The sequence below is a fragment of the Convolutriloba macropyga genome, chromosome 14 (assembly GCF_964194025.1).
Source record: "Convolutriloba macropyga chromosome 14, txConMacr16.3, whole genome shotgun sequence".
NCBI lineage: Eukaryota > Metazoa > Xenacoelomorpha > Acoela > Convolutidae > Convolutriloba > Convolutriloba macropyga.
This window is the reverse complement of record NC_134481.1, coordinates 34,992,205-35,018,552: the sequence shown is the minus strand read 5'-3', so window position 1 is coordinate 35,018,552 and position 26,348 is coordinate 34,992,205. Positions and strand designations below refer to the sequence as shown.

General features: G+C 38.0%; 1 protein-coding gene across 1 annotated transcript; it reads left to right on the top strand.

The window, feature by feature from the left end:
- Nucleotides 1-4,902: 4,902 nt before the first annotated feature.
- On the top strand, nucleotides 4,903-24,380 carry LOC142353247 (B-cell receptor-associated protein 31-like). The gene is made up of 7 exons (XM_075405480.1): nucleotides 4,903-5,070; nucleotides 6,905-7,143; nucleotides 20,511-20,658; nucleotides 23,042-23,285; nucleotides 23,471-23,534; nucleotides 23,879-23,910; nucleotides 24,188-24,380. Exons 2-7 carry the CDS (start codon nucleotides 6,951-6,953, stop codon nucleotides 24,227-24,229), a joined length of 723 nt encoding a protein of 240 aa, XP_075261595.1. The 5' UTR covers nucleotides 4,903-5,070; nucleotides 6,905-6,950; the 3' UTR covers nucleotides 24,230-24,380.
- The last annotated feature ends 1,968 nt before the right edge of the window (nucleotides 24,381-26,348 follow it).

The window sequence follows — 26,348 nt, the reverse complement described above, 5'->3', positions numbered from 1 at the left end:
TTCCTTTCGTCACTGGATATCGATTATGAAAACAACAAAACGCATTTTTTTTACAGGGATACTAGCCAATTTAGTAGAGCTAATCTTAACAAAACAATTGCATCCGCGGATTGGAGTCCCATGTATCAAAAAAACAATGCAAACTCATCTTTTGAAAAATTTTCAAATATGTTTGAAAATATTCTGAATAATGTAGCTCCCATTAAAATAGGAGAGCCATCGTCAAAGTCAACAAACAAGAAATGGTTATCCAGAGAAATATTGAATCTTATCAACGAAAAGCACAGGCTTTTCAATATTTGGAAGGAAAAAAGAGACGTTGACACATACAGCTCATACAAAAGAATAAGAAACCATACAAACAGACTACTTAGAAGAGCGAGTCACAATTATTCACAGAAATTGTTCGAAAGTCTTCCCGATTTAAAACAACAGTGGAAATTCATTAAAACAAAGATTAAACACGAGGATAAAAATAGCGAAATTTCTAGAATTCGGTTCAAACAAGATATTTTAAAAGACAAAAAAGAAATCGCTAACACATTTAATATTTGTTTTTCTAAATTAGGTTTATACGAAGGCAAGACAGAAAAAGTTGAGCTACCGGACTATGATTTTGACAAAACTGAGTTTTCCTTCAGACAGATAACGAGAAAAGAACTGTTTACTGTAATTGATCAATTACCACAAGACAAAGCAGCGGGTCCTGGATTACTTACTACATGGTCCTTCAAGTGTAGCAAAATGTCTATTGGAACACATCTACAGTTTGCAATAAACGAATGCATATCAAAAAATGTTTTTCCCGATGTACTTAAAAAAGCATATGTAACTCCAATTTACAAAAAAGGTGATCCACTGGAAGCAGAAAACTACCGACCAATTTCAGTTACACCGACTCTTGCAAAAATTTTTGAACTTTTGCTCCAACAAATGCTAGAACATGTTGAAAAGTATGAAATAATCAATAAAAATCAGTTTGGGTTTCTGAAAAGAAAATCTTCGAATGATACAGTAATATCGTTGACAGAATCAGTGAACAGTTTGTTAGAAGAAAACGAAACCGTTGTTAGTATTTTCTTGGATTTGGCCAAAGCTTTTAACTCAATATCTCGCAAAATTTTTCTCGATAAATTTGCAAAATATGGATTTAGTACGGAATAAATTGCAATGCTAGAATCGTTTTTATCTAACAGAAAACAATGCGTAAAGAACGGCATTGAATATTCGAACTGGGTGACAATCAATCACGGAGTACCTCAAGGAACAGTTCTCGGACCTTTAATTTTTATATTTATGTCAACGATTTCCCAGAAAAAATGAAAAAAAGAGAGGACGTTTTACAGTTTGCAGATGACACATGCATTATTTGTCATTCCAAATCTGATGAAAATCTTTTATGCGAAATTAACAGTGTATCTGACAGTTATATGAGGCAAAATATGCTAACCTTAAACAGAGATAAAACAGAAATTGTGATTTTTTCAAAAAATGGTGAATCAAAAATTGAACAATTTCATTATAATGGAACTTTCATAGAGCCAAAAACAAGTTGTCGTTATTTAGGTATAATGATTGATAACAATCTAAATTTTGATATTCAGCTAATCAAAACGTTAACAAAAATGGCAAATGCTATTAGGTCAATTTACTTAGTAAGACATTTTCTACCATTAAAAGCAAGAATCGGGCTGTTTAAATCACTTGTTTTGTCCGATCTCAATTTCAGTGCCATTTTTTTTCAATCGTTGTCGGTTAAGTCACTTCAGAGAGTTAATAGACAAATAAATTGGGGAATAAAGGTTTGCCACCTGCGCAAAAAGTTTGACAGCGCAAGAGATCTATTATTGAAAGACAAAATTTTACCAGCAGAGCTTTTCATTAAAAACGTTTGTCATCTTAAATTTTTTGACCTCCTCTCACAATATAAAGAGAGCAGTCGAGAAACCAGAAAAGTACGAACTGACCAATAACTCCAGAACTCTCCAGTACTTTCCAAAGAATAAGTGCCAATCCAAATGGAGTGACAGATCACTGATTAGAAGTTTTTCTAGGAAGTGGAATAATTTGCCAATTGAAATCCGAAAAGAGAAAACTAAAAATAAATTTAAGGAAAAACTAAGCAGCGAAATGGCCAAACTGCATGAACGTGTTCCAATAGATAGACAAGTAAGAGGCTTTAGAAATTTGTTCTACTGAAGTATAAAGACCAAACTATTCATATATTTACGAGGCGATTTTGAAAATGTAAATATTTAACCAAACGTTTTTGTTGTGGTTATAACTTTAAATTTACATTTTTGAAGATTAAAAAAAAGATAGCCCGGCAGTCATAGGCTCTCCATGACAAGTCTCATGATCGATTTCATAGCAATTTAATATTGATCCTTGACAAAAAAGCACAGTTTTTCTCCGCATCGCCGCGCGCATGTACCGCGCTTTTACAAACCGTAGTTTGATTTCTGAAGTAAGCAAAACCAGTATTTTCTGACGTTTAGCAATTAAGTTTTGTTATGATGGATATTCAGCTTGTTATTCACACATCGAAATTGAACAGTTGTGGAGTTTTCGTGTTCAAATCCGAGAACACCATCTCTCGTTGAATTATTTGTAACAAAACGCTTGTCTATTTCTCCACCTTTTTTCTTATTTGACCGACTTTGATTAATTAGGCATATGTAATTAATTAGGCACAGGTACTCTGTTAGAGGTCTTATAGAGGTAAAGTTTGCGTCATCCAGGAAGCTTCCTATATGGCTTCGCATCAACCTTGCACCTGGCGCACTGCTCACTGAGCGTGCTGAATTCGCTTGGCTGCGGTGAGCATGGAGCTGCATAGCATTCCTATTCATTGGTCAAGAGTCTCTGTTTTGGGATTCTGAGTTATGAAATCAATATTTTCAGAAGACTCCGTTCGACGTGACTTGACTGTAATACGTCTGGAAATACCACTGTAGTTTTCATGCATGCACTGTATTCTCACTGACTGGAAAATCATCACTCCGTTCAGTGGCTCTCAGTGCAGGATTCCTTATCGAGATGGGCTTTTCAAGACACGATCTAGGACTTGCATGCTGGAAATTCCATGCAAAAGAGGTTGCTCGAGAACGTTAACTTCGCAAATTTCACAGTTTTTGACGAATAGAGAGCAATTGAGTGAATATGCTAAACATAATTCTCCAACTCAAAGCGTGGGCTAAAATGGAGCAAACAATAATAGTTTTCCTGTATAGTTTCTAACTTTCTATTTTCTTAAATTTTATAGATTTTAGCGAACATTGTGCTATGCGTTAGGACTATTGATATAAATTTTCCCCAGGTGTTTTCAATAATAGTGGTGACACCCTCCAAGTGTGAGCCAGATTTCAACAAAAACCTGATTTCATCAGTTGGACTTGCATGTTATGTTTTTTCAAAATGCAACCCGACGACCATCAAGGTTCCGCTATTGATTAAGTACTATCGCACTATTTTTTTAAAAACTAATTGCTACTAGATAATTTCTTTTTAATAGCCGCACAGCGATAGCTGGGGCTATTATTGGCCTTCTCTTGGTTTTTTACAATTCAAAGAATTTGAATTGTATTGGGGCGCTGTCTTTTTTTGTTTTTAAGATCTGTTCACACATTTTCATGATTTTTGAAGTCAAATTGAAGTAGTGATTTTGGTCACGCCGAAACAGGAAATGGAGCGAAAAAGCGAGGGGTTTTGCGGCGTGAATTTTTTTTGCTCTAATTTTAAAGTAGAGTGAGAAAACGGTGTTGGAACAAAAATTCGGTTTCTCGGTAGTGGTTTTTTGTTCACATACGGCAATTTGACTCTGATTTTTATTGTTTTTTTTCGATTTTTTGGATCGGATTTTTTTCTAAATGGTTTTCCCAATCCATTCACAGCTCATTCTAGGCCTAGCTTCTTGTTTGAATTAAATTTTCATTTCTCGCTAGTGGTTTTTTTTTTGTTCACATGCGGCATTGTGACATTGATTTTCTGTTTATTTCTTTTTTTTCTGATTTTTTAAAATGGTTTTCTCGATTCACTCATTGTCCATTCTAGGTCTAGTTTTCCTGTTTAGTCAATGAAAATTCTTTGAATTGTACGTCAGGACTTGTCCTGCTATGTTTTTTTATTTCGTTGTCGCGAATTTTGTTACAACCATATGACGTCACAACCACTTCAAATCTGCTTTTTGTTCATTCGTTCATGCAATTTCAACTGAAGTGCGTGTGTGACGTCATTTTTCGCTGTTAGAGGAGCGAGTTTTTTGTTCATTCGCGTGATTAAATTTTTGGTCACACTTGACTTACCTCACTCTCAAAAATGACTTCCTCACTTTGAAGTTGACTTTTATTTACTTTAATTCAAAGAGATAAGGTCAAATGGGTGTGCCACTCTAAACGAAGATTATTTGAGAGCAGCTAATAGAAGCAGCAAAAACGTATGCAGATTTTTAAACAAAATATAACACATCAGCCTTCAATGAAAAGACGAATTTTTTGGTCTGTCTTTTTTATCGTCTTTTTGAGACTGCAGATCTACAAATCTATTGCGGCTATTTTCTGGCAATCTGCCAGCTATGTTTTGTTTTGGCAAAAGCCATTGTGCCCTTGTCAAAAAGGAAGCATGACGAAGTTTTCCGTAGCTGTTTCGACTAGGATTGGAACGATTAAACTTCTAGACAGTGCCAAGTTTGATATGCCATAATACTCTGTCAATCACTTTGGATTTTCGGTTCGAATTGCAATCGTTCATAGTTTTAGAAAAGGACAACATTTCTTTGGCTCAGGTGTCTTTCTCAGATTTAAACCATAATTCAGTTGACTGTTTTTAACTTTCTTTACTCGAACCAGCTTAAATTAGTTAACTATTGAACATTACGTCAAAGTGTCATGAAACTAGAATAAACAGCCAACCAAGATCTGCCAAGTACGCTACTATAAAATAACTGGTTTTGATCAATGCAAATTCGAATGCACTATTCTCATAACTTCATACCAAAGCAATTGTTATAAGACGAAATATTGTTCTTTTTCATAACTGTTATTAATTCCTTCTCGCAACTTTTTACTACAGGTAAGAAGAGAGCTCTCAAAGCTGTTAATACTTATAGTATCAGAAGAGTAGTCGACCTGTAGAATCGGTTGAAGTGTTACGGCAGTGCTGTATTTGCTTAAAATTATTCTTGACCTTTTAAACTCTTAAGTACTTATTTGAATTTGGAAAGAAAAACCTTAGTGGCCGGAAGAAATCTGCTTTGAGAAATTGAGTTAAAAGCAATGATTAATGAAGTTAGACGTCTGTTGTGTTATATATGTGGGCTGATGCATACTTCTACGTAAAATAACATAAAATATAAAGATCAAAATTTTATTTTTACAAGTGAAGCTTGTGTCGCTTATTTAACAGCTGTTATGTCAATTAATTTAGTAGAATTTCTTTGATTTTATTAGAAAGAATGAAATTTAAATAAACTATACTGAACGGTGGAAGTAAGTTAGCACCCTCTATTTTCACGAAGCAAAATTCAATTTCATAGGCACTAGTTAAAATCAAGTTTCGGTCACAATTTTTCTTCATTGACCTACACTAGTCCTCTCGTCTCCCTATAAAATTCAGATGAAATGCGATTTCCACTCACCAGAAATCCCAATGTAAAGTTGGTCAACTTCATCCAAGTTTCACAGTAAAAAAAGTTGTCAAAAGCTTACAATTAAAACGTTTTCTTTCTATTGTTTAACACAAGTGCAAACTTTGCCACAATTGAACAAACCTGAAAACATCAGATCTTGTGGCAACCTTCTTTCTACTGTGAAGCTTGGATTGAGTTCAACTCTACATTGTGGTTTCTGGTAAGTGAACTTTGCATTTTATCTGAATTTTATAGGGAGAGGAGAGGACTAGTGTAGAAAGGTGATGTAAAAATTGTTTACGAATCTTGATTTTAACTTGAAGTAATAGTGCCTAAGTATACATTGTAAAAATGGAATTCGGTTTCCTAGGGTGAAATATCAGCACTCAATTTTGTGTTTATCGCTAAAATTGATCATTTTTCTGTGTTGAAAATAAGATCAGTATCTCTCTCGGCGTCAGTATCTTAACGCCAGTATCTCTCTCGGCCAAAAATCTCTAAGTCAACCGCGGAGAAAGTAAACGAAAAAAAATTTGTCGCTCTTTTTCTTGGATAACGTAACCAGTAGCCACAATTTTGAGCATGAAATTTTTCTTGAAATTCAATTTGCTTAGTAAATACTTTATATCCAATACAGACGCTTAATTTGACTGAAAAGCTATCATCTGGGTAGGTTCAGTTCAAATTTAGCCATTGTCTTCTTATTCCACGATCAGTATTGTGAGGGACTTTTATGCTATCAGCTATCTATTTATTAGATTCTCGGTTATTTCAACTCTTGACACGTTTACAGATCTTACACATTATATCCCTTAGTTGTGGACAGAAAGCTAAATAGCCAACAGAGACGGAGAATGTGGATAAAGGCGACAGTGTTATCATCAAGTTTCCCATTTGTTCAAAAGCAGGCATCATGGTTAATAGTGATGGTTTTTTCCAATTTGGAGACAAAGTAGTTTTTCCTAGCCTGTCACATTTGTCCGCACACGCGATTACAAGTCGAATCCTAAAACTTGTGTCGTGAAAAATGCTGAGATTTTGAGTTAGTTTTTGTGGCGTAATGTGTTTTCAATCAAGCCGAAGGGTTCAAACTGACCTGTGAACGATTCAAAAACTTTTGCGCAGAATCATTGTTTTTTTATATAAAAAAGGCCACAATTTTCTTGGAGCTGAAAGTGGATCTACCCCTCTTTATATCGTAAAACAGTTTGCTTAATGCTTTAATGGTGTCTTGTGTATGATTACAAAGCCACAATAATTTTTTTTGCGCCATTTCAGAGTTATATTGTTGGAATAAAGGAACAGGAGAAATATTTGATTAAAGATGACATTCCAATGGGAACTGGCGGCTGGGATGATGTATGTGGAGGTGTTGATAGTGGCCATATTCTGTATCCCATTCATATCCAACACAAGGTGGCAGAAGTTCTTCAGACTGCGTCTGTTGCAACAGCTGGCAGCCACATGCAAAATAGCCTTTTTCTGTGCTGTCATGTTCCAAACTGTTCTCTTTATAGGTAAATGCTCCTCTGTTAAGTTATAATTGTATTTCATTAGTTGAATAGCAATCTTTCCGCTTATCCTTCCGGGCGGTTAGTGATTGCACAGCCCTCCCGCACAAGAGTTTGTTCATACGCACTTAAAGCTCTATATTCTGAATTGGCCAGTGAAGAAACTGGTCCATGCTCTTTCAGGTTTGGCTTAATGCCCCCTGTTGGTTTGGATTTTGCTGCGATTGAAAGTTTTAACTAAGTATTCTAAAATTAGTTTATAAAGACGAAACCGTTTCAAAGTTTAGTTTTATGTACGCGTCAAGGAGGAAACGCATAATGTCAATCAAAAACATTTTAAAAACTTTCTAACGCTGTTTGCAAGAGTTATTTGGATCCTGCTGATCTTTTTTTACTATGTTTTGTCACAGCAATTGGGCTTTTCTTAGAAAGAAACGGGATAAGCCCATACAGCGTAATGTCATTCTGTTCAGCTGCACCTGTTCTCAGACTTACTAATCCGAAACAAATGATGAGTGGTGTATACATTTTTCATGTTTTGAGAAGTATTTTGGTTTGTAACAAAAATTATTGAAATCTCTATCTCTTAAGTCATTTCTGCAACTTATTGAAACTCAATTTCAGGTTTTGTTTTTGAAACTAATCAAATTGAAAATATAGTGCCCTTAATATGCGTTTTGTTTAAAATGACAGATAATTTAAGCTTGACGAAATTCGTGAATAGATACTGCACAACTAAAATATTGTATTGGTTCCAACTCTCAAACTTGTTTGGGGGTTAGGAACTTAATGATAATCTGATTTTTTTCGTAGTATTTTTTTCTGTTTTTTCCTAGTATTTTTTAGAGATCGACGTCTTTTGCAGAGAGATACAAAAGTGGCATCATTGAAAAGCTGTTGAAAAACTGAATCAATTCTTAAAGATACTTTCTCAAAATTTTTGTTTTTCGAAGAGACTTGAGTTTTCCTAACTTTGTCATTTCCTTGGCCTTTTCACGCTACATATGCGCATGCCTATGCACTTGAAAAATGCAATATACCTTATGGTCAATATTTTGAAAAGATATAGCTCAAACGGTCGGCAAGGGTTAGGCTTTGGTATTGGGTGTTAAGCTTAGGGATGCTACCCTACTGCTCGAGGAGGTAAGGTGAAGTGAAGATGGAGAAAGGGGAAATGCAGTATTAAAATGTTCTCGCAAAATTAAATTCTCCCTTTATTCGAGCTAGATAACGTCTAAGACTCGAACTACAGAAAACGGTAAAAGAACAATCTTTATTCAAGATAACAATACGTATAGTACTCTATATTTTTCAACGATAAGCTCTTATTAGATCATACATAACAATCTTCCGTTCGTTCGTACACATAAGATATCTAAAGTAACACTGGCGGCAAAAAGGCTAGACAGGACCTGTTAGCCTTTTGTGAGCCAATAAAGGTCAATTCAGCTCATGTGAGACGTAATTTGGCCTTGCTTTGGCCTTAAAGTTAAACCATTCAATGCGTTTTGTTAGTCTAATAATTTTATATCTAAGTCATCTTAGTCGAAATCGGGCTGGTTTAGCTTAAAACCGCTCTCAAACGGTTCGTTGCTCAAGGCACATGTATTAGAATACGGATTTTGCTTCTTAAGGTTCGACATGGTTGGGGCTCGAACCACCGGTCTTTAGATTGACAGTACGTACTATACTAACTGCGCTATGGTTACTTGTTAAGTTACGCATACAATTTAAATTTAAACTCGTTCACGTTTCTCGCTTACATTTCTTGCTCGCGTACATTTGTGTTCACAACGTCCTCCGGCCCCGAAAGTGGTGTAGCAAAAACTGGAATTAATATAACAACGGGTCTGATATAGTTACCGGACTTAGTCCTTATTTCGGCGGAACGGGCAAAGCCGTCATTACCAAAGCGAAATTTTTCGATACGTCCTAGAGGAAAATGGCCTCGGGGAGATGAGTTTTTGGCAAGCCATACCAGATCTCCTGTTTTTAGCTCATCTGAGGTGGATTTTGACCACTTACTGCGGCGATTCAGAGCCGGTACGTACTCATCCAACCATCGTTTCCAAATTGAGTCGGCATATGATTGGACCCGGACGTACCGCTTTCTGTGACCAAAGTCTTCACTTTCAACTAATGAAGGCAGCATACTAAGACGGAACCCGAGAAGGAAATGATTTGGAGTAATTGCGTCCATTTCTGATGGATCATTGCTTATAGAAGTGAGCGGCCGGTTGTTGAGTGTCATTTCAACTAGACAGAATGTTGTTTGAAGCACCTCGTCAGTCAATCGGCGGTTACCGAGAACGCGTAGAATGTCCGTTCGACACTCCTTTCCATGCGTTCCCACGAACCACCATGATTAGGGGAAGATGGAGGGTTAAAAAGCCATTTAATACCTTTCTGTGACATTTTGCTTGCAATCGTTCGCTGGTTTAAAGCTTTAAGACAAGCTGACTTTTCTTTCTCTGCACCAGTAAAGTTTGTTCCATTGTCTGACCATAGAACTTACGGTGTCCCTCTTCGTGCGATAAATCTTTCTATCCCCATAACACAAGAGCTGGTATCCATAGAATTTACGACTTCAACATAGAGTGCTCGAGTTGTAAGGCACGTGAAAAGGAACCCCCAACGCTTCTCAGTTGAACGCTTGACGGCGACATAGAACGGTCCGAAGTAGTCTATCCCTGAGTCGGAGAAGGGGGGATTACCATAGGACAGACGCTCGACTGGTAGATCCGCCATCATAGGCTTCACTGTGTCTGCACTACGCTTCCGACATAAGATACAATTGTGCTTGATTGACCTCAAAGCGGGACGAAGCCTGATGATAGCAAAACGATGCTGGATGAAAGCTCGTAAGAATTCAACACCTTCGTGGTGGTGTTCCTGGTGTTCCTTCAAAGAAACAATTTTACTGCAGGATCGCGGCTATCTAAAATAATGGGGTGTTTGAGGTCATAGTCTGCCTCGACTAAACGTTTCAATCGGCCGGTTGATCTAATCAAGGCATTTGGGCCAATGAAGGGCGAAAATGGTGCAATGCGACTCTTCTTGTTAATTTGTTTACCATCAAAAAGAAGTTTTTGTTCAACTGGGAATGATTCCGACTGCATGAGAAATTGAAGCTTAGCCTCAGCTACTCGAAGTTCATCAGGATTGCAAATAATGCGGTCTGGTGTACGATATGAAGCATGTTTAGGGAGTATACGGAGGAGATAGGCTGTAATTCGAACTGGCTTGTTGAAAGAACTGTACCTATCGAAGTCAAATATTTTCAGGTTGCGTTGTATTGACGGCAAACGCCACAGTTACATCCTTTTGTGAATTGTACGTGGATGGTTTTGTTTGAAGGCTATCTCTAATGCTTGTGCTGGGTTGAAAAGGGAAGTGAGAAGTCAACAAAAAGCTTGGCCCTTTTAACCAACTGATTGTTCGTAAGTTTTCAGCTGACATGCCTCTAGTTCCAGCATCTGCTGGGTTGTCTGCAATTGACACTTGGAACCATTGATCAACTGTTGTTGACTCTAGAATTTCAGGAACTCTGTTAGCAACAAATATAGGTTGCTTGTCAAGTGAACCCAGCCACTGTTGGACAGTGGTGCTATCAGTCCACATAAAGACTCTGCTCAGAGGAATTTTTAGGGCTTTAGTTATGTCAACTTTCAACCGTGTCGCCAGGAGGGCGGCCTGTAGCTCTAGCTTAGGAACTGTTAAACACTTCATGGGGGCAACCCTCGCTTTTCCCAGAACAAACGCAATTTCTGTGCATTCTTGACTTTCTGATTTTACTTTGGCCCTGAGAAAGGCAACTGAACTAAAGACATCTTGAGAGCTGTCTCCGAAAACATGAAGCTCCAACTTATCGAAACTTCCGGAGAAAAAAGTTCGCGGGATAGTTAGGTTGTATAATTTAGGCAGATCTGAACTCCAGATCTTGAACCTCTGCATCATTTCAATGGGCAATGTGTTATCCCAGTTTTGGCCACTCAGTCTCCAAATGTCCTTCAACAACAGTCGAGCAGTAACCGTGAATGGCGCGACCAACCCAATGGGGCGAAGACTTTTGCTACTAGGCTAAGGACTAAGCGTTGCGTGACTTTGTTGCTTTCGTCGCACTTCGTGCCTCGACTAACGACTAAGGTATCCTTTCAATGGTCGCATTTTAGACCCAGAACATGTGAAGAAGCTTCTTCATCAGAAGCTAGGATAACTTTAGGTTGGCAAAATTGATCATTATTTTCAATTTCATCGAGTAAGTGTGGTGTGTTACTTATAAATTTTGTTAGCTTGAATCCTCCTAACTTCAATAACTCAACTAAATTTTGGCTCTACCTAGTGCTTCGTGTGATGTTTCCAGAGAGTCCAAATAGTCTTCCATATAGAACTTATCTAATACTGCTTGTGCAGCATCGGGGAACCTCCGATTGTTCTTTTGCTGTTTTCGAAAGCGCAAAATTCGCGCAAGTTGGCGAATCTTTCGCACCGAATATATGTCGGCTCTATTGGTGTACCATCACTTCTGATGATGGGTCCTCCAGCTACAAAAATCTGAGGCAGGGCTGATCGGCAAGTGGGACGCCCACTTGAAGGAACATACCTTCGATATCGGCGGAGACGGCATACTTATGCTGCCTAAAACGGATAAGAGTATGGATGAGAAGCTGGAGTAGGTCAGGGCCAGTCAGTTCCGTGGAATTTTGCAGCGCCGTTTAATACCCTTCTAATTTCTCCAGGTTTATTTGGATTTATTACAGGATGATGTGGTAAGTACCACTCATGTTTGGATTACTGAGATCTTTCGGGTTTTCTGTCTGAAAAACGTAGCCTTTCTCGACATCATCACTTATGTTCTTTGAATATTTAGACCGAAGTTCTTCGTCCTTAGAAAGCCTTTTCTCGAGGGACTTAAGCTGCACGAGCGCTGAGTAATAGTTGTTCGGTAAGTCGAGGTTGTCATTAGCCCAAAGCATTCCAACTTGATCTCTTTGACAATCGTGCGTCGTGGTTTTCTCTAAGATTTCGACCGCTCTGCGGTCTGCTGATGACCTTGGATCAACTTCTTTCATTGTACCGTAAGACTCCAATTCATACCAGGTTCTTAACTGTTCTACTTAATCTTGTTCTGGCTCAATAATAGCTTTGAAGCAGGACGAAACGAAATTAGAGCTTGAAGGCAGTGGACCACCCATCTTATTGGTAGACAGACGGCAACGGGGGCGCATTTTGATTCACTTTCAAAATACTCAATCGGGCGGATGGCGTTGTACACGTCCTGGCCTAGAATCATTCGATATTCGAATAGCTATACCGAACGGGATCCAGAACACTCAAGTACGGGTAGGTTTCTTGCAAGTGGGGAACTCCACTATATCAGAACCAATGTTTAAGTTCTCCCTAATATATGGACTAACCTGGAAACTTTCACAAGTGTTTTCTGCTATAGGTTTTATGGTGACATCTGTCACAAGTGTATCAATTGTTTGCTGAGTGTTTATCCCGCAAACCGTTTTTACCCTTAAGCTTAAGACGTTCAGCTGCAGCATTCGAAATCCATGAATGACTACATGCGGAATCACATAGAGCAAAAACTTTTGTTTTCTGATCAGTGGGGCTAATTAATTCAACCTGTTTTACTTGCAGAAGACCTTTTACGTCCGATACTGAGGGAAAAGAGGACGAGCTACTCTGAGTTGGTAGTTCATTCTTACCACCAACTGTTACTGAGGAGGACGACTGTGTAGATGGAGCATTGTTGGCTTTATTGGCTAGGGAAGATACGATCAGCTCCGTGTAGCAATGAATTATGTGAACTGGTGCAACCAGAATGTTCACATTTTCTGGGGTTGTGGCAATTTCTAAACTGATGTGATCCTTTCAAGCAAGAGAAGCGGAGCCTGTTCTCAGCGACAATTCTAGTTCTTTGTGTTGGGTTCTCGCTTGTAAATTTTGGACATCGCCGCAAAGGATGGTTAGCCTTACATTGAGGGCAAGGTTCATCCTTAATGGGTCTTGGAGTTTGGGTTTTCATTTTTGCGTCAAGTGTTTTTGAACTAGATGCAAAAACCTTTGATGTAGTTTTTGTTTTTGACGAGAAAGGCGGCTCTTCAGGTTTCGTTTTAAACTTGGCTGTTTTCATGCGGTCATGAGTGTCAGATTTTGTCTGCAGCCAATCATTGAAATCCAGCAACGTTGGACGGTCCCATTGATTCCTCACAATGTGTGAGCACCAAGATTCTTTAAGATTTGGCGGCAGCTTCTCCACGGCTTGATTTTCTAAAGACGAACTCTGAAGATCGGCATCATACGATAATGAACGAAACACGCCAACGAAACTAGAAACTACCGACCCATAGGCAATAATGTTTTCGGAGTTATGCATCTTTAGTAGGGGGTAGTTGTTCAGCTTATCCAGATGAGCACCAACAATGGCGTGTGGTTGGCCAAATTTTCTTTCCAACACTTTCATTGCGTCATTGTATAGAGCGCCTGAATACGCGAACTGTTCTATGGACTTCTTCGCTTTTCCAGTTAAAAGTCCTTTCAGATAGGGCGACTTGGCAGCATCTGAGAGATTCTGGTAATCTATTGCACTTCTGAATTGTCCTATCCATTCGTGCCACAAAAGTGGGTCTCCATTGTAATTGGCAAGGTTCCTTTTAGGCAAAGGATTCAGATGACTAGAAGTTATCGCGTCAGCCAAATCTTTCACATTGAATGACTGATTTGTTTGAGGTATTTGTTCTGCGGGGAGAGGCGATAAAGCCTTTGACGGGTATATGGGCATCGTTAGTTGATGAGAAGGAGGTGTTGGAGCTGCATGTTGTTGCAAAGGTGCTGACGCTGGTTTATTTGGCTGATTTACCACGGTAGCTGTTGAGAAGGGGTTTTGATGATAAGAAGTTGTACCACCACTCGAAAACGATACCACAGGTTTGATCATATTTGAGTTTGCCATTTGTGCATTCACTTGGGAAACTGACTGGGCTACAGTATCTAAAGTTGGCATTTGCCAAAGCTTTAAATTTGGTAAAAGGTGGCTTGCCATTGGATAATAATTTTGACGATGGTTCGGAATTGGGTTATGTCTACTCTGAAAGTGTGCATTTTGATTCTGAGTGTTGAGCGGTTGGCTTAAGACAACATTTGTGTTGCTTGTATTAGCAACGACGTTTTGATTGTTTGTGCTCTGATTCACAAAAATTGGGATGTTTGGATGTGGACTTAGCATTATATTGTTGTTTATGTTCGCTGCTTGGGTCTGTTGTTGTTCAGAGTTATTGGCATCATTCGACGTCAGATTCAACGCTCCACCCTGGGCAGAAGGATGGTTAGGTCTAACGGCATTGTCCGATAAATTAACAGCTACTTGAATGTTCTGACTGTCTGATTGCAGATTTTCCTCAGGTTGCTGCGCGTCATTATTTCCCAAAGAAAGGAAGTAAGATACCCCTCTGGGTGTTCGGACGAAGCTACTAGTAGTATTAGCCAATTGTGAATGATCGTGGAAACCTCCTAATGAGGCTTGCGGGACTTGCACGTCATTATGTTGCAAACTTTCAACTGGTACATGATCTCTTGATCTACCAAGGACTGGATTGATCTTTATCTGTGGAGCATCAATTCCTGGATTAGCAGCTCCTAAATTTCGTGGTTCTTCTGAAGGCATTGTTTCGATTGTGGCAGGCAATGTGTTATTGGGTTTGGTATTGTTTACCCAATCAGTTACACGCTCAACAGTATCGATATGGTTTGACGTCAGTTTCTTGTCAAATTCGTTACCTAGGCTTTCATCCGAGGACTCCATCGCCTCGAGCTCGTTCACTTTGGCTTCAAAAAGTCTTTTTCTGTTTTCTTCGCTGATTGTGTTCAGCTCTAGTTGATGCTTTTGTTGAGCCAGTTTCAACTTATTTTCGTTTTCTCTTTCTACCTCTTCTCGCTTGAGTTTTGCTATTAAGCGTTTTTGACTTGATGCCATCGAATTCGTCTTTGTACCTCTACTCGACGCTTTCCTCTGAGTTTTGCTGGTACTTTGGGGTTCTGTGAGTGACTCGATGTATTGGCGCGCCCTTATCACATACTTATCATGTGTTTCGCTTGCTTCCTTCAACCAGAGTTCCAGGTCCTGGGTGATTTGTTCTTTGTTAGGGTGTCGGGCGGCTAGCTTTATTAACTGGTCATTTATGGATATTGCTGTTGACAAAAAATCTTTGGCCTTGCCTACCATTGTTTCGACTCGTGCTTTTCGTGCAGCGCCTTCAATGGCTTCATCTATGCCTCTGTAAACTTCGTTTACGTTTAGTTCGGCTTTAGATCTTGCTTCAATCAATTTTTTTGCTTTGGCTTCCATCCTTAGAACTGTTTTAAAATTAACTTCAATTAGAATGAACACTTATGCATTCAACAATTTTAGAATACAATTTTAAATTACGGGAATACAATTTAAGGGTTAATGCTTTCTCGAAGCGATCAGGGACGTAAGCGATGTGTTTCGTTTGTGAGATAATGTTTTATGATTAACGGGGAAGGCCGACGAGCTGAATTCAACAACACCGCCACTAACCAGGAGGAATTAACTACCGAGCTATAGCCTTGCACTTAAACTAGCCACGGCTTGAGAGCAGAATCCTCCAAGAGAGCAGCAACCCTGTTAGCGCGAGCTTTTCGACGTCGCTGGTTCAGTCTCTTCGGGCGCGTTTTCTTAATGAGACGATTAAGGTTGAAGCTATAGAACCTTACAATTGTTAGGGACTTGATCTCACAAGAGAAAGGTGGATGCAATTGTGTGTAGTCGTTAACAACTGCTGGGTCTTTTGCTTTGCGTTTTGAAAGCAAATCTTTCAAGACGTGGACTACAACGAAATCTGTTTGTTAAAGTGCTGCAAAAATATTGGGAGCTCCTTGCCGGGGGCAGTAGACTAGTGCGCTTATTTTGTTCTTACCAAGATTAAGCTCCTTAATCAACTCTTGTGCGGATAATGGGTTATGATAGTTATGGTGATGAGGCGTTAAACTTTTATTTATGGCGTCGTGCCAAATAATAACTTTGTCTGCGTGTGGGTACTCAACGCTTAACTTATACTGCACAGTTTTTCCTCTGCTTGAAAGCTTTGAAGCTCAAGCCAGGCTCGGCAATGGAAGACTTTACGTGACGGGAGTACTGAGGTTCATGCAATTTGCCTATTGTTCGACTGAGGGAGCTAGCACCAACAATAAAGAGCATTTACTTTTATTTTCACTGGTCATAAAGAGTTATTGACGATAACTTTTTCGGTTAGTGAACACTAGGAAAATTTTCGGCCTATTGAACACTCGAAAAAATTTTCGGCTAATTGAACACTGGGAAATTTTTTCGGCTAATTGCACACTAAGAAATCTTTCGGCTAATTGAACACTCAAAAAATTTTCGGCTAATTGAACACTAGGAAATTTTTCGGCTAAATGAACAATCGAAAATTTTTCGGCTAATTGAACACTTGAAAATTTTCGGCTAATTGAACACTTGAAAAATTTCGGCTAGTTGAACACTTGAGAGTTTTTCGGCTAATTGAACACTCGACAATTTTTTTGGCTAATTGAACACTCGAAAATTTTTCGGCTGATTGAACACTCGAAAATTTTTCAGCTAATTGAACACTAAGAAATTTTTCGGCTAATTAAACACTCGAAAATTTTTCGGCTGATTGAACACTTGAGAATTTTTCGGCTAATTGAACACTTGAGAATTTTCGGCTAATTGAACACTCAAAAATTTTTCGGCTAATTAAAGACTCAAAAAATTTTCGGCTGATTGAACCTTTGAAAAATTTTTGGCTAATTGAGCACCCAAGTTATTCGGCTAATTGAGCACCTAAAGTTATTCTGCTAATTGAGCACCCAAGTTATTCGGCTAATTGAGCACCCAAAGTTATTCGGCTAATTGAGCACTCAAAGTTGTTCAGCGAATTGAGCATCCAAAGTTATTCGGCTAATTGAGCACGCAAGCGGTTCGGCTAATTGAGCACTCAATTTTTGTTTTCGATTACTTGTGTCTGAGTTAGGGGTCCGCCGCCAGTGTGGATATAAGTAGCATCAGTTAGAAATAGAGTTTACTTGTTTAGAATGTTAAAGACTAAAGTTTTGTCTCAGTTTTTTCCACACTTCCCTGCCCCAAATGACACCGTTCGAACAAATGTCCAATCCACTGTGTGCCAGAAGACCAAAAACTGTCACTGACTTAGCCCCTTTTCGCCACAACACCAATAGCAGTCACTGACCCGGGCTCTGTGCACCAGAAGTACTAATAGTAGTCACTGACCCAGCCTCTGTGCGCCAGAACTTCCAATAGTATTCACTGACCCAGCGTCTGTGCTCCAGAAGTACCAATAGTAGTCACTGACACAGCCTCTGTGCGCCAGAAGTTCCAACAGTCGTCACTGAACCAGCCTCTGTGCGCCAGAAGGTCCAATAGTAGTCACTGACCCAGGCTCTGTGTACCAGAAGTAGCAATAGTAGTCACTGACCCAGCCTCTGGGCATCAGAAGTTCCAATAGTTGTCACTGAAGCAGCCTCTGTGTGCCAGAAGTACCAATAGTAATCACTGGCCGAGCCTCTATGCGCCAGAAGTTCCAATAGTTGCCACTGAACCAGCCTCTGTGTGCCAAAAGAACCAATAGTAATCACTGGCCGAGCCTCTATGCGCCAGAAGTTCCAATAGTTGACACTGGACCAGCCTCTGTGCCAGAAGTACCAATAGTAATCACTGGCCGAGCCTCTATGCGCCAGAAGTTCCAATAGTTGACACTGGACCAGCCTCTGTGTGCCAGAAGTACCAATAGTTGACACTGGACCAGCCTCTGTGTGCCAGAAGTACCAATAGTAATCACTGGCCGAGCCTCTATGCGCCAGAAGTTCCAATAGTTGCCACTGAACCAGCCTCTGTGTGCCAAAAGAACCAATAGTAGTCACTGACCCAGCCTCTGTGCGCCGGAAGTTGACGTAAAGCGGACGATGTAATCCTTAACCCGATTGCTTTCACTCGGTGGACCAAAATATTCGAGCTAGATAACGTCTAAGACTCGAACTACAGAAAACGGTAAAAGAAAAATTTTTATTCAAGATAACAATACGTATACTACTCTATAGTTTTCAACGATAAGCTCTTATTAGATCACACATAACAATCCTCCGTTCGTTCGTACGCATAAGATATCTTAAGTAACACTGGCGGCAAAAAGGCTAGACAGGACCTGTTAGCCTTTTGTGAGCCAATAAAGGTCAATTCAGCTCATGTGAGACGTAATTTGGCCTTGCTTTGGCCTTAAAGTTAAACCATTCAATGCGTTTTGTTAGTCTAATAATTTTACATCTAAGTTATCTTAGTCTAAATCGGGCTAGTTTAGCTTAAAACCGCTCTCAAACGGTTCGTTGCTCAAGGCACATGTTTTAGAATACGGATTTTGCTTCTTAAGGTTCGACATGGTTGGGGCTCGAACCACCGGTCTTTAGATTGACAGTGCGTACTATGCTAACTGCGCTATGGTTACTTGTTTAGTTACGCATACAGTTTAAATTTAAACTCGTTCACGTTTCTCGCTTACATTTCTTTCTCGCTTACATTTGTGTTCACAACACCCTTGTTAGTAGCTTCTGTGAAGCGTAGATTAAGAGAGCCTGAAAAAATTCTTGGCAATTTTTTGTCAGCTCGAACAGCAGAGTTATAGATTCTATATGTCAATAACAGTGTTGTTTAGGGAAAACATGGCTCGAAATGCTGTTTAAAACTATAAGCATTCATTACATTTTTTCCGATTTTGCTACATATTTTTCCTCTTGTGAACGAAACGAGTTACTAGTACTGATTTAGAGGGAAATTTAAAGCAAAGTGTTTGCGACAGTTCGGTATTTTCAACCTAATAAAAAAAATTCCTGGCATTTTTTGTTGCCAAATTGTACTAAATAAATAAACAGAAACTTGTAGTCTAGTATCAAAATTTGACCGCAAAAATTGGTACACTTCTGTGGTCTAGATCAGTTTCGATGGAAATGTTTTGCTGCCCTTACAACCCTTTTTACTTTTACTAGAGCAAGTTCTAGCAATTATCGAGTTGTTACAGATAATTGTTTTACTTGCTGATTTTCTATCAAATGGAGGTTTAGATTTAGTTTTTAATTAGGTACTAAGATTTAATTTCTCGTTATCAGTAATCTGTTAAATGGCAAATTTTTTTTTTGAAATGATCGAAACTTAATTCAAAACTAAGTACATATATTATCACCATATGTGTTAATTGTTTGAATAACAGATTTTACGCTTGATTAAAAAAGCTTGATTGGTTGGAATGTGCGGACGCACCTTACCGTTCATCATTGTTTCATATCATGCTATGGTACTGCTTAGCTTGATTTTCTGCTTAGCTTGATGAATATACATTTGAGTTTTTGATTATAACTGTTTAGAAAGTTATTCTGGTGAGTATTACCATGATGTAATTGTCCACACCATTCTAGGGTGATAGTGATGCTATGATCTTTCCTGTATTCTATTTATATTTTCAGTCTTATTGTCGGGATACTGCTATAACATTGTAATTCAGTAAGGCTTAACACTACAGTTGGAAAGTGTTGCATAGCGTATGTTACAAATCAGCTGCTCAGCCTGATGTCGGATCCCATATTACATTTTTTAACATCACCAGTTAAATAATGTCGAATCAGCACGTAAGTCCTGCTGACATTAGTGAATTGGAGATCTGTACAGCGGCTACAGCTATGCTCACATCTGTGATGCCTTCTTTAGAGAAATTTAAAACAAAATTGAAGGAAAAGAAAAATTACTTCTATATACTGATCAATGTTAGAAATAATAGTGACGAAAATAGAACAGCGAATTTGATTTTTTTTGAAAGGAAGTTACTTAGTGAACATTTTAATCTTTAAAAATGTTGGGAACTGCATAAATTCAATTCTATATATGTTCCTATCTTTATTCTACATTACGTGAGTCTGTTTCGCAGCCATTTCGGCAATCTGTTAGTTATGTTTACGAGTTTTTTTAGTAGTAGTAGTAGTAAAAGACTTGAATTAACCAATTATGGAATTTTAACAGTACAAAGAGAGGCCTATACAGAAGTTAACTAATGAATTATTTTTAAAAAAAACATTAATTAAAACAAAATCTGCAAATAGAACAGTGGCATTTTAATGACCAAGTGCAAGGTTGATTAAAATTGTACTTAGAGTCACGCAGTTTTTGAAAGAATGTCTTTATAAGAGATTTTGAGTTGCTTGGTGGCTCAAGTAAATTGAAGACTTTAAAATCATTGAAATCATTGATTTGTAGAAAACGATAGTCGCTCTTAGTATCATAACAATAGTGGTGTATCTTTTAGATTCGACCTCATCGTCCCTGAAACTTCAGGATCAAATGGCTCACCGTGATCTCAGTTCCCAGCAGAGCACTGTCCATGAGACCCTCACGCGAATGTTTAGGTCACAGAGGAACATGTACATATCCGGATTTGCTCTATTTCTACTTCTGTTAGTTTCTCATCATATTTTACATAGCATTTCTCATATTATACAGAACTCATTTCGAAAAAAATGAAGAAACTACAAAAGTGGTTTCAAACGAGTAACCTTGACTTAATTAAATTCTTCCCTTCAGATACAACTAATCAAACCTGGAGGCAAAGTTTGTCCTCGAAGTCAAGACATGCAGTTTGTCCTCGAAGTCAAGACATGATTAGGCAAGTTTATTATACAGTAATGATAAACATGATAAAAATAATTTGAATCCAACGGATTTTCTTCAACGATGTGTCGACATTTCAAGAAACTAAGTTGAATAATAAAATCACTGTCAATCGCAAAATAAATGAGTTTATGTTAATTCTTTCACCCTATTTTATCACGATCTGTTTACCCTCCTTCTTTTCCCATCAGCTGGTTTGTTCATCAAGATTTTCTATGCTTTTGGTCTCCCTGGTCAAGCCCTTATTGTAGCCAAAAACACCAAAAATGATCTAATACAGAAATTTTTATTGATGCTTACGTTATATGCAATAAATTTTGGTTGAATACGTAATACTTTCAAACCATAGCTGTGCTAGCTTTTAGTAAATGCATATTGCTCATATATGTTCACATATAAGATTACATAGCTTTAACAATATGTTTACACATTTATAAATGGGGGGTGCCTAACTAAGCCGGGGGGGGGGGGGGGCGCTAGCAGAAAAGATCCAAAAGATTTCCCGCTTCATTGGGTGCCAACGTTGATTACATTACTCCCCGCAAATTGGGTGAGCAAAAATTTCGGAGAGATTCAATTAACGATTCCAACCAATATTTAGACTCACGCGAAATTAAAATTATAGCAAAACCTTGATGTGCACATATTGAATAAAAGCAATTAGCAGCCCTAAAGGTTGGAAACTCCTATCTGCAACTAATGGTACTCATTTCATTGTTTTTTGAACGATATCCCAGAATGTGTTTGGGGAGAAATTATAGAATTGAAGAAAAGCTTTATTTAACTTAATTAACTTCATTAAATATTTTAATTGCAAATAGCTCATGGGATCTTTTCAACAATTGCCCACCCTTTGGTACCTAGTGAATCGCCCTCTTCTGTGCTATGCTTTACTACAATCATACTTGGCCTATAGTTTAGAGGCCGAATTTTAGTTTAAGCGCAATTGAGGAGCGCTGTTAACGGCCATGACTCTCATGCGCTGTGGGATATAATCCGGTAATCGCAGGTCGGTTATCGCGGCGAAGCTCGCCCACCGACCCGCCAGTTGGAAATTCGTTTTGCTTTGTATTCCAATTCGGCTAATTTACAAAGCCTGATGTATTTTATTCTAGTTTATCAGTTTAGCATTAGTTGTGGCATACGTACAAAGTTATTAGTAGTCTTTGATTGGTTAATAAATCGCTCGCTTACATTGTATTCAAGAATAGCCCCCCTTTTTACAAGGGGGCAATTGTTGAAAAGATCTGGATGCTGTTTCTGAAGATCTTCTTGACTGGTTTATGAAACTCAGCCTTTTGATCGACACAAAATGTTTTTAGTTCTAATGATTCTCTGCTCCAAACAGCGGAGTTCATTTTATCATTACAGAAGATTGTGATGAATGTTTTTTTCAATGCTGATCATCAGTTGGATCTTTTTTTAACAATTGCCCACTTGCAAAAGGGGGTTTTTCTTGAATAGAATTTAGGCGAGCTATTTATTTACCAATCAGAGACTAATAACTTTCCACGTATGCGCTTACTATGTTAAACATGTTAAACTGAATAGAATAAAATACGCCGTGCTATGTTAATTAGCCAAATTCGAAAGCAAAAAGAATTCCGACTAGCGGGTCGGTGTGCGCTGGTTGCGGCTTCGCCGCGATAATCGACGCGCCATTTCTCGTTACATCCCACAGCGCATGAGAGGCGTGGCCGTGAACAGCGGTGCGCAATTGCCCTTAAACTAATATTCGGCTATCTAAACTATATGTTAAGTAATATTGTAGTAAAGCATAGCGGAGAAGGGGGAAATTCTCTACTAGGTACCAAAGTGGTGGGGGCATTTATTGAAAAGATCCCAGCATCCTGTAGAAAAGCATTTAAATTTGTATGTATAATAATTCCATTGCGATGGGTAATAAATTTCCTAAATAGTCTCGTTTTGAGTCATATAACATGATTGTTTTACTTGCTAAGAATTTTAAAAATAGTTGTAAATGTTATAAGCTGCTTGAGTGTAATCGAGTATAATTTGGTTAAAAACATTTTCTTTTAAGATTTATTATCGCGCAGTATTCTGGCATCGATTGGTGGCATGATTTTTCGGATAAGCGTAGCATGCATCTAACCATTTATATCATATTTGGTCTGCAATAAAAGATAACAATCTGATAGTGTTTTATAGTGTGATCTGGCGACTGAAGACGATAATCAGCAGCCACGCCATGTGTGAGATGTCTTTGGAGGCATTTAAGAGACAAGCACAGAATGCATCTACCACAGCCGAACAGTTCATGGCCGAGTGTGAGAGACTCAAATTGCAGTCAGCTATGGCAGCCGCAGAAGCCAACAAAGGCAAAGAGGAATTGGAGAAGTGTGAAACAGTGCCAGCAGTAGCTGAAGATCAGGAGATTCCTGCGGCTGGGGAGGTTTGTTTTAAAATCCGAATTTGAGTTAACAATTATCGTCATGTTTGCAACGTTAGTCGATGTCACTATTTAAAAGTGATTTCAAATTTACATTAGCTGCAATCTGAAGAGTTAATATGGTCACTTCTATGATACCATTCATTATCAAAACAATAATTTGAACTAGAACGATCTTTTTGTTTTAGCCTGAAAGGTTTGGAGATCTTGCAACCGCAAAAGAGCAGCTTAAACACAGATTATCTGCATCAGGTAAACTGACCACGTTTAACTTTATATAGAAACCTAAAAGCTAGATTCTGCATATGTTATATTTGTGTGTGGGTCCTTTTGCAGATACGTTCATGTTCTAATGAACTGAACCGCAACTTGAATGAACTGCTGCTGCTGGTTGATTCCATGAACTGATTTAGTTGTAATTGTTAGCCATCATTCTTATAACAAATCAATTTAACCTTCCATTAAAAAATTGAAATAATTTGTTTCTCTGTTGGCTCTGTAGAATTGATAATGTAACTGCATATGAACTAAAATAGTTTTGTCGATCTGAAAGTTTTAATATTATTCTAAATGTTTAATAGTTTTTTGCTTTTCAGATGACAAAGCAGATTCCTCTGAAACCAAAGAGGTGAGTTCATCTTAAGAAATCTTTCTTTTGATCCGAATATCAGTTTAGCTTCAACTTTTTTTCAACTGGAAAAGAAAAATTACATTTTTCAAATTTCTGCAGAGTTTTTCAATTCATGTCAACTCCGTGGCGTTTTTACGCATTATCAAATGTTTACCTAGTTTTGCGTCATTTGAGATGAGTATCTGTACAGAATTTTGATTTCGTTATCAACTAAAGGATTATCAGAACAACGGCAATTAATTTAATAGCAAGTCTGATTATTTTGTACTTTCAGAAGGGTGACGAATCTCCGGAGAATAACAAGAAAGATGACTGAACCGTGTCTGCTAATTCTCTTGTCCTGAACTGTATTGAAGTGAATGGGAATAAAGATCAAAACTGAAAACTGTACAAATTTAACATTCTGTGTTTCTCGTAAATTCGTTTTTGAAAACATAATATTTATCAATTGACATTTCATTGCTTCATTTTATCTAAAACTGATCATTTTTTAAATTGCTCTCAAACGAAGTTAGTAGCAATTATTGGAAGCGTTTTGGTCTTTTTTATGCAAATTTTCCGCTTGGCCGTTTTTGCGCTTTTCGTCTAGAACATTCTTTTTACTTCTCAAGTAACTTTTTCACGCTTTCGTTCTTCATTTTTGAGTGTTCTTCATTTTTGAGTGATCTTTTTCTCTCACTCTGAAGTAAATCTTGTTGCTGAACTAAAATCGATTGCAGCGTAGATACCAGAGGGGACTGATAGCCGAGTGGGCAGTGCTTCTGGTGAGGGATCGGGAGGTCCATGGTTCAAAGAACAGCGTGGTCAACTATTTTTGCACCCATTAAGAAAAATGTATGTACGCTACAGCCCTTTAATTAAATTGCATCCCCTGTCGTTCGAGAGCAATTTATCCGACATTAGTCGGTTTATGTTTATTAATAGCGCCGTCAGCGTCGGCTATTATTTAGGTGCTCTCCTTTTTTTACAATTCAAAAAATTTGAATTGTATTGGGGCGCTGTCTTTTTAATTGCTCTTGAACGCAGTTCATAGCAATTATTGTAAACGTGTGTGTCTTTTTTATGTAATTTTTTCGCTTGACGATTTTGCGTTTTTCTTCTAGAACATTCGTTGACTTCTCAGGTGACTTTTTTACGCTTTCGTTCTCCATTTTTAAGTGATCTCTAGTGCTCCGAAGTTGCTAATGTAAAATCGGTTGCAACACAGGAAAAGTAAGTGACTTGTAGCGCATTGGTTAGTGAGGTTGGCCATGGATCTAGAGGTCAGTGGTTCGAATCCCGGTGGGGTTAAAGTTTTTTGCACCCATGAAGAACAATTCGTCTAGACTAAAAACCATGAATTAAACTGCTTCGCCTGTCGTTCAAGAGCAATTCTTCCGACAATTGTCGGTTTATGTTTTTTAAGATCTGTTCACACATTTTCATGAATTTTGAAGTCAAATTGGAGTAATTATTTTGGTCACAACGAAACAGGATATGGAGCGAAAAAGCAAGTAGTTTCGGGCGTGACACTTTTTCACTCTAATTTTGAAGTAGAGAAAAACGGTGTTTGAAGAAAAATTCGCTTTCTCGTTAGTGGTTTTTATTCACATGCGGCATTTTCACTTTGTTTTTCACTGTTTTTTCGATTTTTTTGGATCGGATTGTTTTGTAAATGGTTTTCCAATTCATTTTTGTTTGAACCAAATTTCGCTTTCTCGCTAGTGGCTTTTTTGTTCAATTGTGGCATTTTGACTTTGATTTTCTGTTTTTTTATCTTATTTTATCGGAAATTCTCTCATAGTCTGTTTTACGTCTAGTTTTTCGTTTAGTCAAAGAAAATGCTTTGGATTGTACGCCAGGACTTGTCCTGCTGTGTTTTAACGACTCGGAGAGGAGTATTGGAGAAGTCCTTTTTTTAAATCAATTTCATTGGAGTGATTTTTGAAGCGGGAAATGAAATGCGTGAAAAAATTTGGAGGGATTTTGGTGCTGAAAAAAAGTGAAGAGCGGAGCGAAAAGAGAATGTTTTTTTTCATACCGCTGTTTTTTAGAGAGAGCGAGAAATTGATGTCTGAAAAAATTTTCTAAGCGATGTGTGAAAAATTTTTTTGTTCACGTGCGGCTTTTAAAAGCAGTTTTTTTGCAACATTTGATGGTTATGAGGTTTGATTACGCGATGGTATAGGTTTTAAGCTTGCTTTGATAGGAATTGAAGGTTTGAAGTAGTTAATTTGAGTTTTATGCTAATTTGGAGGTTTTTTGATCAGTTTTGCTGATTTTCAGACGAATTTTTATGATTTTTTTACCAGTTTTCTTTGTTTTACTGCTTTAGGTGGGATTTGAATAGAAGCTTGTTTTTTAAGGAATTTTCAGATACCAATTGATTAAAGTTTTGTTGGTATAAATCAATGTTTTCTTAGGAGAATTGAGAGAAAAATTGAGAAATTTTAAAC